The sequence below is a fragment of the Loxodonta africana genome, chromosome 2, assembly GCF_030014295.1.
Source record: "Loxodonta africana isolate mLoxAfr1 chromosome 2, mLoxAfr1.hap2, whole genome shotgun sequence".
NCBI lineage: Eukaryota > Metazoa > Chordata > Mammalia > Proboscidea > Elephantidae > Loxodonta > Loxodonta africana.
The window spans coordinates 102,592,909-102,605,523 of record NC_087343.1 but is presented as its reverse complement, the minus strand read 5'-3'; the positions used below and the strand labels follow the sequence as shown (position 1 = coordinate 102,605,523).

Here is a 12,615-nt window from a genome sequence, read left to right as displayed (position 1 = left end):
AACCTTGGGAACCCTATGGAGCAGTTCTACTCTGTCCTACAGGGTCGCTATGAGTTGCAATCAACTCAACAGCAACAGATTTTACATATATATGCTTTGATGGAGCCAAAACATGGGGGTCATTAAACGTATATATATAGATATATGTTTGCCCTGGCAATATAGCACCCACTTTATGCCAAGAAATTATAAAGAGAGGAAACATATACAAGTAAATTTTAATCAGAAGTAAAACCATCTTATTCCGTCTGCTCCACCTCAAGGAGGAGTTGGGAGAGGTCAGTGCAGCAAAGCATAAGGTCACAAAAGAAATCAAACCTGTATGTACAGAAGCTTTGAATGCAGGTGACAGTGATTTTCTTCCTTGGTGTGCTCACAACCAGAGTCGTTGTTGTTAGTTGCAGTTGGGTCAATTCTGGATATCAAGTGATGGTACCAGCATATTATCTTGCTTATTATACTTGCAGACTCGATGGCAATGTATTTGGTTTTATATATACATATATATGTTGTTGTTAGGTGCACTTAGGTTGTTTCCATCTTCTTGCTATTGTGAATAATGCCACAGTGAACAAATGTGTGCATATGTCTATTTTTGTCACTGCTATTAGACCCCTAGGGTATATATCTAAGAGTGGGATTGCTGGATCATAGGGTATTTCATTTTCTAGCTGTTTGAGGAAGCACCATACGATTTTCCATAGTGGTTGTATCATTTTTACATTCCCACCAGCAGTGGATAAGGATTCCAATCTCCCCACAACCTTGCCAGCATTTGTTGTTTTCTGTTTGTTTTTGATCAGTGTCACTTTTGCATGGGTGAGATGGAATCTCATTGTAGTTTTGATTTGCATCTCTCTGATGGCTAATATTGCAAGCATCTTTTCATGTATTTGTTGGCCGATTGAATGTCCCAGGTTTGGTTTTTTGGTAAGCGCCTACAATTTAGATTGCATTCTCCACTGTTAGTATTGAGTACGAGGTTTGAGACCACCAGGGGTGGGTCAATGGGACTTTTCCAGAAAAGTTAACAGATTAAGCCAAAACAGGGCTCCAAATGCTGCAGAAATACATTCTCATTGACAGACTAGAACAGCTTTTGGTTGTCTCCAATGACAAACACTGAATGGTAAACTGGACTTTGATAACAAAACTAGCAATTATAAAATTATCTCAGGATAAAAGGGCATTTTAAATAAATTACATGTTTGCTCTTAGACAAATGTATGGTTTTTATTGTATGAAAAAAATCCTTTTAAGAGAAATTTTTTATTTATGTACTTAGACTCAATAAATAAACATTTAGGTATTCAAAGTTACTCATTTGTGTTTTTAACCAATACTTTTTTCCAAGTTATATACTAAAAAGTCAGAATAGCCCATAAGATTACTTAAACAAATAATGGGAACAACGCTTGTCCCTTGCCTGGAATGCAGTCTAACCACATTGTAAGTAATTTCCCTGTGGTTTACTTTCTGGGAGTGCAGAGAAAGAACTACATGTCATGTGTTTTGGTAATGCCATAAAATCTTCAAATTTTCCTGTCAGAATGCTGAAAGAAGCTAAGAAGTTTTTAGCAGTAAAAGTTTCTTAAGACTGTTGAGTATACAGAGTATTTGTTTTATTACTTTTCTTTAAACTGTAAACATACGTATTTTGTATGTATGCTATTATCTCATAATTTGAACTTTTGAAAGTAAACTGGGAAAATATTTGTTACTTTTGAAAGAGTTCTTTAAAAATAAATGCAAATAGGTAGAAACCCAGAGAGAAAAATGAAAAATGTGTATCTTTTCACTAGTAATTTCACCTCTGGATGTTTATCCTAAGGAAAAAAAAAAATCAGATATTCATATACCGATTTAAGTATACAGGGGAAATCGATGATGTTGTATTGGAGGGGAGGGATAGAATTATTGGACACTGAGTATATGCACAATATAAAGTTATATGGTACTATGTCTTTGCCTGAAGTAGACTTTAATAATGCATTGGACAACCACATGGCAGTCACTTTTCAAAGGCTTTTTTCCGCCCCCAGAGAACAGAACCCGTCCAAAAACCCTCCAAGGTCAGAATGGCTACTATTTTAGCCAAGATCAACCGAGGAACATTCATTCAGGGATTATACAGCATATCCAGATCCTCTCAGTCAGTGGCCAAACTTCTGCAGCCTCAACTTGCTTGTAGGCTCTTAGAGCTACGGGACATATCTGGTCGTTTACTGAGGGAAGTTAATGCACCAAAGCAACCCCTGTACAACATGCAGGTAAGTGACTATTGCATTTGCACAAGACTTGGACTATATTTTAGGAACTGTTTCAAATTCGCGAGATTTAGAAAATGAAAATGAGGCACATTGTGGTTATCCTACCTGTAAAACAGATATACTTGGATAAGAAGTGAATAAGTGAATGCTTGGGCTTTTTTTTTTTTTAAAAAAATATAGTATATTCTTTGGTTTAATTAAGCCTGAAAGAAGACATAATGTGGAATTTTCTTCTACTTTATTATTAGATTGATCAATATTAAATTGTCAGTTTTTGATGGTTTAACCTTAAATATAAGTATGTTAATTTGCATTTATATCAAACCTTTTTTCCAATAAATTTATGTTTCTCAGGTAATTTTTGTTTGATATATTGAGTATATTTAACTATAAACTCTTTCTGATAGACCTGTCAACATTCAGGTATATTTCAAATGATATGTTCTACATTGTTTTATTGAGGATCTGTTATGATATTTTGTTAAACACAGTGACTCTTAAAACTTTTTAAGGACAAACTTTTTTTCTAAATTTTATGGCACCGAACTCTGGGTTTTTCAATCTGAGCATTATTCAAAGTGTCCTAAATTTAAACAACAAAAGGTTTGAATCTGGTAAGGCTGTCGTCTAAATCCCTGAGTGAACAAATTTGAATCCTTTTGTCGAAGGAAGAGAAAACCTGGCTCAGTCTTGGTTAAACCAAAAGGAGACACATTAGTTCATGTAGCTGAACATTCCAGAGCTGACAAAATTTCAGCCATAGGTAGATACAGGCACTCAAATTATGCCTTCAGGACCCTGCTTCCCTTTTTCTCCACCTCGCAGCTCTGCTTTCTCTATATTGACTCCATCCTCAGACAGGTTTTCCCCTCATGGTCACAAGATTGTGTGCAGCTATTCCCAGGGCTACATATTTCCAGATTCAAATCCAGCAGAAAAAAGAGTCCTTGATCCAGCATTCCTGTGAAGTGTTCAGGTTCACTCTTAGAGAATTGCTTAGGTCTCAGTGCTCACTGCTAAGTCGCAGAAGTGGGATGGACTAACAGGTCTAGGACTGGATTACCTCCTTCTTCTTTAGAGTTGTGGGTGTAGCTTCATCCAGAACACATGGCCTGAGAGTGAGGAAAGGGTGAATCCTCAAACGAAAATCTGAGATGTTTTGGCAAAATGGATGCTGGGTGACCAAAAATTGTCAAGTATCTATTATATGAGTATCTTTCTTTAATCAAAGATTTTGACATTTTCAGAAATCATCAGGTATTTTAACTAGGAATTGCCTGAGAACAGCATTTATAAAAGACTCCTTTCTAATGATAACTGAGGAAATAAGAAATGATCTGTGTTTGCTAACCAATGAATTCTTTTAAGCAATATAAGCCTTATTCCTGTATCATTTGGTCATCAAAAAAGAAACATAGCCGAAGAGTATTGTTTGAAATTCCCGACGAAATGTCTTTCTGAATCTAATGTTTTACATTCCTGTTACTTTCCTCTAGTTGTCAAACCCATGATTTTAAATAGAGGGTTGATATAAGAAATAGCCTTTGAAGAATATTTCTGTATTAAGTACAAAATCATGTTTAAAAACACTGTCCATTATGTTGTTAAAGTCTTCCTTTTATCATTTTGCTCTTCATTGTTAAGTCAGAACTGTGCAAGAGCTGAGATTTTACCCTACATTTTTCCCACCACAGTTACACACACGTGCATGCACACACACGTGCTCGTTCTGACAAAAGACACAAGCCCCATGGATCAGAGACACAGATGATTTATTATTTACAGCAAAAGCAGCATCCAGAACAATATCTCGTGTTGGTTCGCTATGCCTCAATGGCCTTAGGACAATGCATTAAAGGCCGGATGTTACCTGTGCATCTAGTAAGCTGCATCATAGGAGAGAAGCCCTGAAATTAGGAGACCCTGAGCTTCTTAGAGGGCTGCTGGCCCGTCTGCCCATCCTGCCCTCCAGAAAGAAAGATTACTCTTTAGTCTGAAATGTAAGCAGATCTCCTCTAGAGGAGAAAAAGAAAAAGGTGTCTCTAAATTAGTTACCCTCAAGTGTAAGCAAATGTCTCAGGGGAAGGGAAGGAGAAGGTTTTATTTTTAGTGCCCTGTGACATCTCCAGGGAGACATCTCCAGATCTCGACAAAGAACTAAACTATCTCTAGTTTCCAAGGCTATTTGCTATTCAAAATGTGTCCTTTGCTCAGAAGGTCTGGTCTGTGCAGGAATGAGAGAAATCCATGGAGAATTGTTTCCCAACATTCATGAAAATTTAGTGGCAGAAATAAAATCTATCTTTACAATTGAATTTGTGTGTTTCCTATTACACAATATTGAGAACGAAAAAAAAGCAATGTATTTGCCCTTTTAGCTTGACTGACAGTGAATTTCAGGTAAATTTAGAGCTCAGTTGTGATAACTAACTTCAGGAATCTGAGATAAAAGATGCTTAGGGAATTATGTGACATGTCCAAGGTCCACATCCTGACTGTGACTGTGCCTCTTTTCACACAATTCAAAATCAAAATCTATGAAGTCTCTTTTCCTTTTCTCTTATTATAAGGATCCAGATTTAATTAAAAAAACTTTTTTTATCAATAAAATATTTCAAATATAAAAAAATATAATTTACCAGAAGTCTCACCCAAATTTAAACTGGTGACATTATTTTGCCATATTGGCTTCAGGTTTCTCCTTTATAAAAAGAAATATAATTAACTATGCCCCAATCCTTTCCCCTTTATTCCCTACCAGAAGTAATCATTATCCTGACGTTGATGTATTTCCATCTATATTTTTATATTTTCACTACATTTCTATGCATCAATTAACAATGTATAATACTGTTCTTACGTATAGTTCAAATTTATGTGAATGGTAGTATACTGTTCTTATCCTTCTGAGGCTTCCTTTTTTCACTTAACGTTACTGATACATAGCACTTTGGTTTATTTAACCCTGTGGTATTCCATTGTAAGAAAAAAATAATCCACAGTTTATCTATTATGGACAGATGGACAATTTAATGTCCAATATTTTGCTGTTACAAACAGTGTTTTAGTAAAAACTCTTGTAAATTACTCCTTATCCATGTGTACGAGACATTCTCCAGGTATATATCTAGAAGAGGGATTGCTGAGTGTTAGAGGATGCGCATCTTCAACTTATTAGCTACTGCCAAACTATGCTTCAGAATGGGTACACTTTCTTGGGACTCCTGTGTTTCCTGAATCTGAGGATACTTTTTTCAGTTCTGGAAAATTCTTCACCATTATTTCTTCGAATATTGCCACTTTCTCATTTAATCTCTTTATTAGGATGCCTATCAAACATACTTTGAACCTTTTACTCTCTTGTCTATTTGTCTTTGTGTTTTCCTTCTCTTTTTCTCCCTTGGATGCATCCTGGATGTTCCCTTTGATCTAACTTTCAATTCACCAGTTCTCTCCAGTGGTGTCTAATACACTGTTTTACTTATTCAATGCATTTTAAATTTCAAATGCTATATTTATAATTTTACATATCATTTATGTTGTTGTTGTTGTGTTGTCGAGTCCATTTCTACTTGTCTTAGTTATCTAGTGCTGCTATCACAGAAATACCACAAGTGCATGGCTTCAATAAACAGAAGTTTGCTCTCTCACAGTCTAGTAGACTAGAAGTCCAAATTCAGGGCATCAGCTCCAGACGAAGGCTTTCTCTCTCTGTTGGCTCTGGAGGAAGATCCTTGTCTTCAATCTTCCCCTGGTCTAGGAGCTTCTCAGCACAGGGACCTCAGGTCCAAAATATGCACTCTGCTCCCGGCACTGCCTTCTTGATGGTAGGAGATCCCCCTTGTCTCTCTGCTCACTTCTTTCTTTTGTATCTCAAAAGAGGTGGGCTTAAGACACTATCTAATCTTGTAGATTGAGTTCTGCCTCATCAACATAATTGCCACTAATCCTATCTCATCATATCATAGAGACAGGATTTACAATACATAAGAAAATCACATAAGATGACAAAATGGTGGACAGTCGCACAATACTGGGAGTCATGGCCTAGCCAAGGTGACACATATTTTGGGGGGGGACACAGTTCAATCCATGACACTACTCATGGTGATGCTATGTGTTACAGAGTAGAACTGCTGCTTAGGATTTTCTTGACTATAATCTTTACGGAAGCAGATGACCAGGCCTTTGGCAGCGTTGCTGGGTGAGTTCAAAACATCAATCTTTCGATTACCAACCAGCGCAAACCCTTTGTGCCACCCAGGGACCTATATAATTTCTAGAAGTTCTCGTTGGTGTTTTCTCAAAATTCCTGTTTTTTTCTTTTCTTGGTGTCTTTTACAGATTTATTCCTTTAAAAAAAAAAAAAAAAAACTCTGTGATCGTTTTAAAGGTACTTACTTTGTGTTCTTTTTAAAGATTGTTTCTTGAGGTACTTGGGGGAATGCTAGTCTTTCCCACTACTGTGATCTTTTTTTTTTTGAGTCTCATTCGTAATAGGTCATTTGCTTATGTTTTGTAAATTTTATCTTAAAAGTGTTCTTCAAAAGTAACTTTTTAAAAAATAGAAATCCTGTCTGGGCTTGGTGGTGGAACTATCCGAGGGAGATCAGCAGCCTAGGGCCAACCTTCGTGTTAATTTTTTAACTTAGGTTTTCTTGCATCACACTGGTAAGGTAAATTCAGACCTCTTTATGTGGTATAAGCTTGAGGTTTTGATCTCTTAAGAGAGAATTCTAGAGCTAGGTGGAGACCCATTTCCTCATCTTCTTCCTGGGCTGGGTGGTACAATTGTTTTAGTCCTACTTTCACTGCTCCCAACTCTGTAAAGGCCTAGTCCCTACCTTGTGTGCATACAAGTCTCACCTCTCCAGTCTCTGTATTAACACGTAGCCCGCAGCAATTATTTTAGGGTCTAACACCATCCCCAGATTTCTTGGAATATTAGCTCATACTAATATCTACTCTGGCTTAGCTCCCTCTTTGTTCCTGAGACCAGTGGATTTATCTCTCTCTCTTTTGTAAACTCAGTCTTGTATTACATTTTCAGGGTTTAATTTTATATAGAATTTCTAGATGTGAAGGTTTCCACATAAGATCAGTCACCATGTTGCTGGCACCAGCTGTCTTTTAATTCTTAATATCCTCTTTTACAAGTTTGAATATTATAAGATAGTTAAATTTCTTTTTGGAGGTAAATGGAGTATAATTCTACTTTTTCACTCATTCAACAAATTTTATTGGGGACTTCATGTGTCAAGTCACCATATTAACTGGGGATTCAGAGATGTCTCACCCTTGCTCTTGGACTGTGGGGGTGATAGGCCAGTAAGCAAACAGTGTCAATAGAGAGTAGCAAGTATGCTAGGAAAGCCTAAGTCCAACAGAGTGGTCAGTGCAGGCTTTCTAGAGGATATGATACTGGATCTGAGACTTGAGGATGAGGAATTATCAGATGAAGTAGAAGAAGCATTCCAGGAAGAGAACAATATATATTAAGATAGTGAGGTGAGAAAGACCAGGGCTTGTTTGGAGAACTTAAGTAGCTCCATATGGCTGGAATGAAACAAGTGACCACAGTGCCAGGTCAGAGATGCCAAGGTCCTTAGGATTTGGGTATAAGGAACAAGTTTTACTTGGATAATGAGACAGCCAGAGTGAAGAATTAGAATTGCTACTGAGAGGAAACTAAGTTATGATAAAGAAGAAAAAAGCATATCTCAAATATGAACAGCTTATTGAGAACACAAATACCAATATGAATAGTGAATACAGTGGCCTGGAGAGCCAAAGATACAACAGAGCTATGTGCGAGGTGTGGTGGAGGCTAATGGATTAGTCTGTGAATGGAGTGTATCCATGGTAGCAGAGTCTGCTAAGGGATGTGTCATAGCTTGGAGGAGCTACACCAGACATAGTACACTGCTTGGTTGCTTTGCCATGATGAACAGAGTTCAGCTTATCCAGAGTGGATTCCAGATGAATTCCTCCAAGAATTGTCAGGCTGCCTTTGCTGAGGTGGAGCTTTGAGTATGGGGACGTAACAAGAGTGAAAGTTGGAGCTATTATGCAAAGGAATATGCGTAATTGTGGATGCACGGAAGACATAGTTTACAAAAACTTAGCTGTAGGAAGGTAAGTTGCCAGGTTAAACTGTCTGAAGGCATATTTCAGTGGTCCTCTTTCCATGCTTTGGCCACTGATCTGAGGGTGATGAATGATGGAAAGATGCATTTGTACCCGGCGCACCTTAAACAATTCTGCCAAAACTCTCGCAGATATTATGTGGTTGGGAATACCAGTCAGGCATATTACTTTCCTCAAGAACAGGGGTCAGATGACCATTTTCATCAAGACACTGATCATACTTAGGATAGTATTTCAGCCCTATCTGAAATGATGCAAACAGTAATGGTCTTCCAAAGATCATCAGAGAACAGAGCTGGCATAGGAGTTCCCCCCACAAATTCCCTAGGCCTTTCTGGTTAGATGCTCAGCTCTAGGGCATGTCCCATATATCTCAGCATATTGAAGGATGTATCAAGTATGAGCCACATAAGACCAGCTGGCACAAGTGACCTAAATGGATTCTAGTGGCTCATTGTGGCTTTAGTACAGAGTCAGGCCTCTCTTGCTGGCCATTCCTTTGCACTTGGCTGTTTGGGTGCTAAGTCAGGATGCTCCTCAATGTCCTCTAGGTGCTGCAAGGCATAGATACTGGGATGAGGCTGCAGTGATATATCTGCTGGTTTTATAAAGGGCCCAGGAATGGAAAACTGAGGATTTCCTGGTGGTTTTCAACATTCCCCAGCACTGGTACTTGCAGAATGGTGCATCTTCTCAGCTTTGTGGGCTGTCTGGCTGAGTGAAGCTTGCATCTGCTCTGCACTGCAGTGACCTAGATAAGTGGCTCAAAAGCTGGCTTCAGCTAAAACACATCAGCTCCCAGACATAGCTGTTGATTTTGGCAGGCCAATACAAGACCGCAGGATCAGGAGGTCTTCCTGTGGTAGATTCTTTCCTACAATGGCGTTGGAGATAACTGTTTTCACTTTGTATTGGCACTGTGGGTAGGTGTCGGACAAGATATGGACAAAAGTGAAGTAAACTCATACCCTCTGAAATGCCTAGGCCATGGAGTGGATCCCAGTGAACTTGTTCCTTTTCATGAAGCATGTCAAAAGCTTATTTAAGTTTCTTTCTCACCTCCAACCATCCAAAGCAGACTTCAGTTTTTTCTTTTTTTTTTTAACTGTGCTTTAGGTAAAAGTTTACAGCTAAAGCTAATTTCTCATACAGAAATTTATACACCTATTGTTATGTAACACTAGTTGTAATCCCTATAATATGACAGCACATCCCGCTCTTTCACACTGGGCTTCCTGTGTCCATTCAACCAGCTTCTATTTATTTCTGCCTTCTCATCCTGCTTCCAAACAGGAGCTGCCCATTTAGCCTTGAGTGTCTACTTGAACTAAGAAGCACACTCTTCATGAATATTATTTTATGTTTTGTAGTCCAGTCTAATTTTTGTCTGAAGAGCTGGCTTCGAGAGTGGTTTTAGTTCTGGATTAACAGAAAGCCCGGGGGTAGACTTCAGTTTTGGGTTTAAATTCTAAGCCTCAAAAATAATCAGGAACGTATGTATGTACTTTTTGGACCTGACATGAGGCTATCTTGGCTGGTATAATTCAGATCTGGGAAGAGAGGACATTTCCTAGTAAGTAGAACCCATGTACTCTTGTTTTTCTGGCAGTCCATGGTATATTCAATATTTTTCTCCAACACCGTAATTCAAAGGTATCAATTTTTCTTTTATCTTCCTTATTCATTGTCCAGCTTTTGCATGCATATGAGGCAATTAAAAATACCACGGCTTTGGTCAGGTGCACCTTACTCCTCAAAGTGACGTCTTTGCTTTTTAACACTTTAAAGCGGTCTTTTCCAGCAGATTTGCCCAAAGCAATATGTGACTCTGCTTCCATGGGCATTGACTGGGATCCAAGGAAAATGAAATCCTTGACAACTTCAATCTTTTCTCCATTTATCATAATGTTGCTTATTGGTCCAGTTGTGAAGATTTTTGTTTTCTTTATGTTGAGGTGTAATCCATACTGAAGGCTGTATAGGCTTTGATCTTCAACAGTAGGTGCTTCAAGCCTTCTTCACTTCCAGCAAGCAAGATTGCGTCATCTGTTGCATCATCTGCATAGCAGGTTGTTAATTAGTCTTATTCCAATGCTGATGCCATGTTCTTCTCTATATAGTCCAGGCTCAGAAAACTATATTTTTATGTAAATAGCAGAGACATAGTTATGTAAATTTACTAAACTTATAGGAAACGTTTCTCTGGACCCATCTATTAACAGCAGCCAATGTTTCTTGCAACACCTGTATGGAAAACACTGAGTTAGACAGTTGCCCCTACCTCTATTCTTTTTTACTCCCCATCAAGGTGGTTTTGGACAATCTAAACCAAGTTGGGCCTGGTAATTCCCCAATCTTCAGTTCATTTATAAGTGGATATTTATTTTCTAAACTGTAGTTTGCTACTTAGTGATTTACCTCATTATCAATGAGAATAAAATGAGCACATATAGTTCTTTTATGAGATGAGACAGTTAAAATTATGTGGGAGAAGTGGCATTACCATGATTTAGTTAAAGGTTGAAATGTTTTTACTGTTCGAATACCTATCTATTTTACATGTTAATATTACCAAGTTCAAAAAGCAAATATATGGGCAGAACATTGATCCCAAGATACCTTTAACTCAAATATGCAAATAGAATGAAATTGATATAACAAAGACAGAATTTTTGAAATAGGCCAGGATAATTTAACAAAGCTTCCCATTTACCAAATTTCTCCTTTTTGTTTATCTTATTTTTTACCATGCACTATTCCTGCTCATAGCAAGCCAAAAATGAAGTAAGGTGGTTTATAAAATGAAGAACATATATTACAAGTGAGTCATAAAATTAGGAAATGGCTACTTGCCAGTAGCCACATAAATTATAGAGAAAATGTATTTTCTACAGGGATAATTTGTTACAGAAATAACAAGTATTTATTAAAAGTATTAAAATAGTAAAAAAAAAGTGACCCTTAGTCAATATACAAATTCATTACTTGGAAACATGTTGTTGCAGTCATAAATTGCTATCGAGTCAATTCTGACTCATGGCAACCCCATGTGGGGAGAGTAGGACTGCTCCAAAGGGTTTTCAAGACTGCCCTTTCAGAAGCAGATCTCCAGGCCTTAGTTCCAAGGCACTTCTGGGTGGATTTGAGCCACCAACCTTTCTATTAGTGGTCCAGCACTTAACCATTTGTACCACCAAACAAAACATATATCAAATACATAATGGAATTAGAAACTGATCCATTTTAATTACTTTTAGGTGACAAAATCTGAGAAAAATAAAGATACAATTTCTCATGCAGACACCACTTTTATTCTTTAATTGTATACAAACTCATTGCCGTCGAGCTGATTCCAACTCATAGTGACCCTATAGGACAGAGTAGAACTGTCCCATAAGAGTTTCAAGGGAGCAGCTGGTGGATTCAAACTGCTGACCTTTTGGCTAGCAGCCGAGCTCTTAACCACTGTGCCACCAGGGCTCCCTACCAGTTATTGAATATGGGCCATTTACATGTGTTGTTCCTACTACCATGCATTCATATGGTCACAAATTTGTGAGTCTTTTTACCCTGTTAGGAGGCATTTTGTTGGGATGTAGCTGCTTTTCTTCTTAATCTCTGTTCTCTACTTGTGTATGTTTGTCTCCTTGTAGCCTAATAGTGGGATTCAAAGGCATACTATCATTTTACATTCTTTTAGCAAGAGGGGAAGAGCAGCGACTGTTTCTTCATTTCCTGGAAACTCTCTCTAGGAGCCAGGGACTCTGGGAAATTTTCCAGCGTGACATCTGGAGAGAGTGGGCTGAAACTGCCACACCCATCTGTACATCTAGGAGTTGGTGTAGCCTGAAGAATGGGGAAGAAGAAAATAAACAGTTTTTCTTACTCCTGGGCTAGATAGTATCCCGGCTTCAGCATTTCATAAATCATTTAAAAGGGAAGAAGGGAAGTTGTGATGGGTTATTCTGTTCTTCATTCAATAGTGGCAGCAGTAAGCAAAAACAGTATACTACATCAGGTTATAAAGCACACTTACATTTTTTTTTTTTTAATAACTTTTATTAAGCTTCAAGTGAACGTTTACAAATCCAATCAGTCTGTCACATATAAGTTTACATACATCTCACTCCCTACTCCCACTTGCTCTCCCCCTCTTGAGTCAGCCCTTTCAGTCTCTTCTTTCTTGACAATTTTGCTG

General features: G+C 37.9%; 2 protein-coding genes across 2 annotated transcripts in view; one reads left to right on the top strand and one right to left on the bottom strand.

The window, feature by feature from the left end:
- Positions 1–12,615, top strand: part of SPATA9 (spermatogenesis associated 9) — a 37,044-nt gene that overhangs the window by 15,107 nt on the left and 9,322 nt on the right. The window contains exon 3 of the mRNA XM_003404989.4: positions 2,043–2,270. Coding sequence (XP_003405037.1) covers positions 2,043–2,270 — 228 coding nt within the window. The remainder of the gene's footprint in view (positions 1–2,042; positions 2,271–12,615) is intronic.
- RFESD (Rieske Fe-S domain containing) overlaps positions 11,227–12,615 on the bottom strand; it is a 34,178-nt gene continuing 32,789 nt past the window's right edge. Inside the window, exon 5 of the mRNA XM_064274221.1 lies at positions 11,227–12,263. Coding sequence (XP_064130291.1) covers positions 12,146–12,263 — 118 coding nt within the window. The 3' untranslated portion in view covers positions 11,227–12,145. The remainder of the gene's footprint in view (positions 12,264–12,615) is intronic.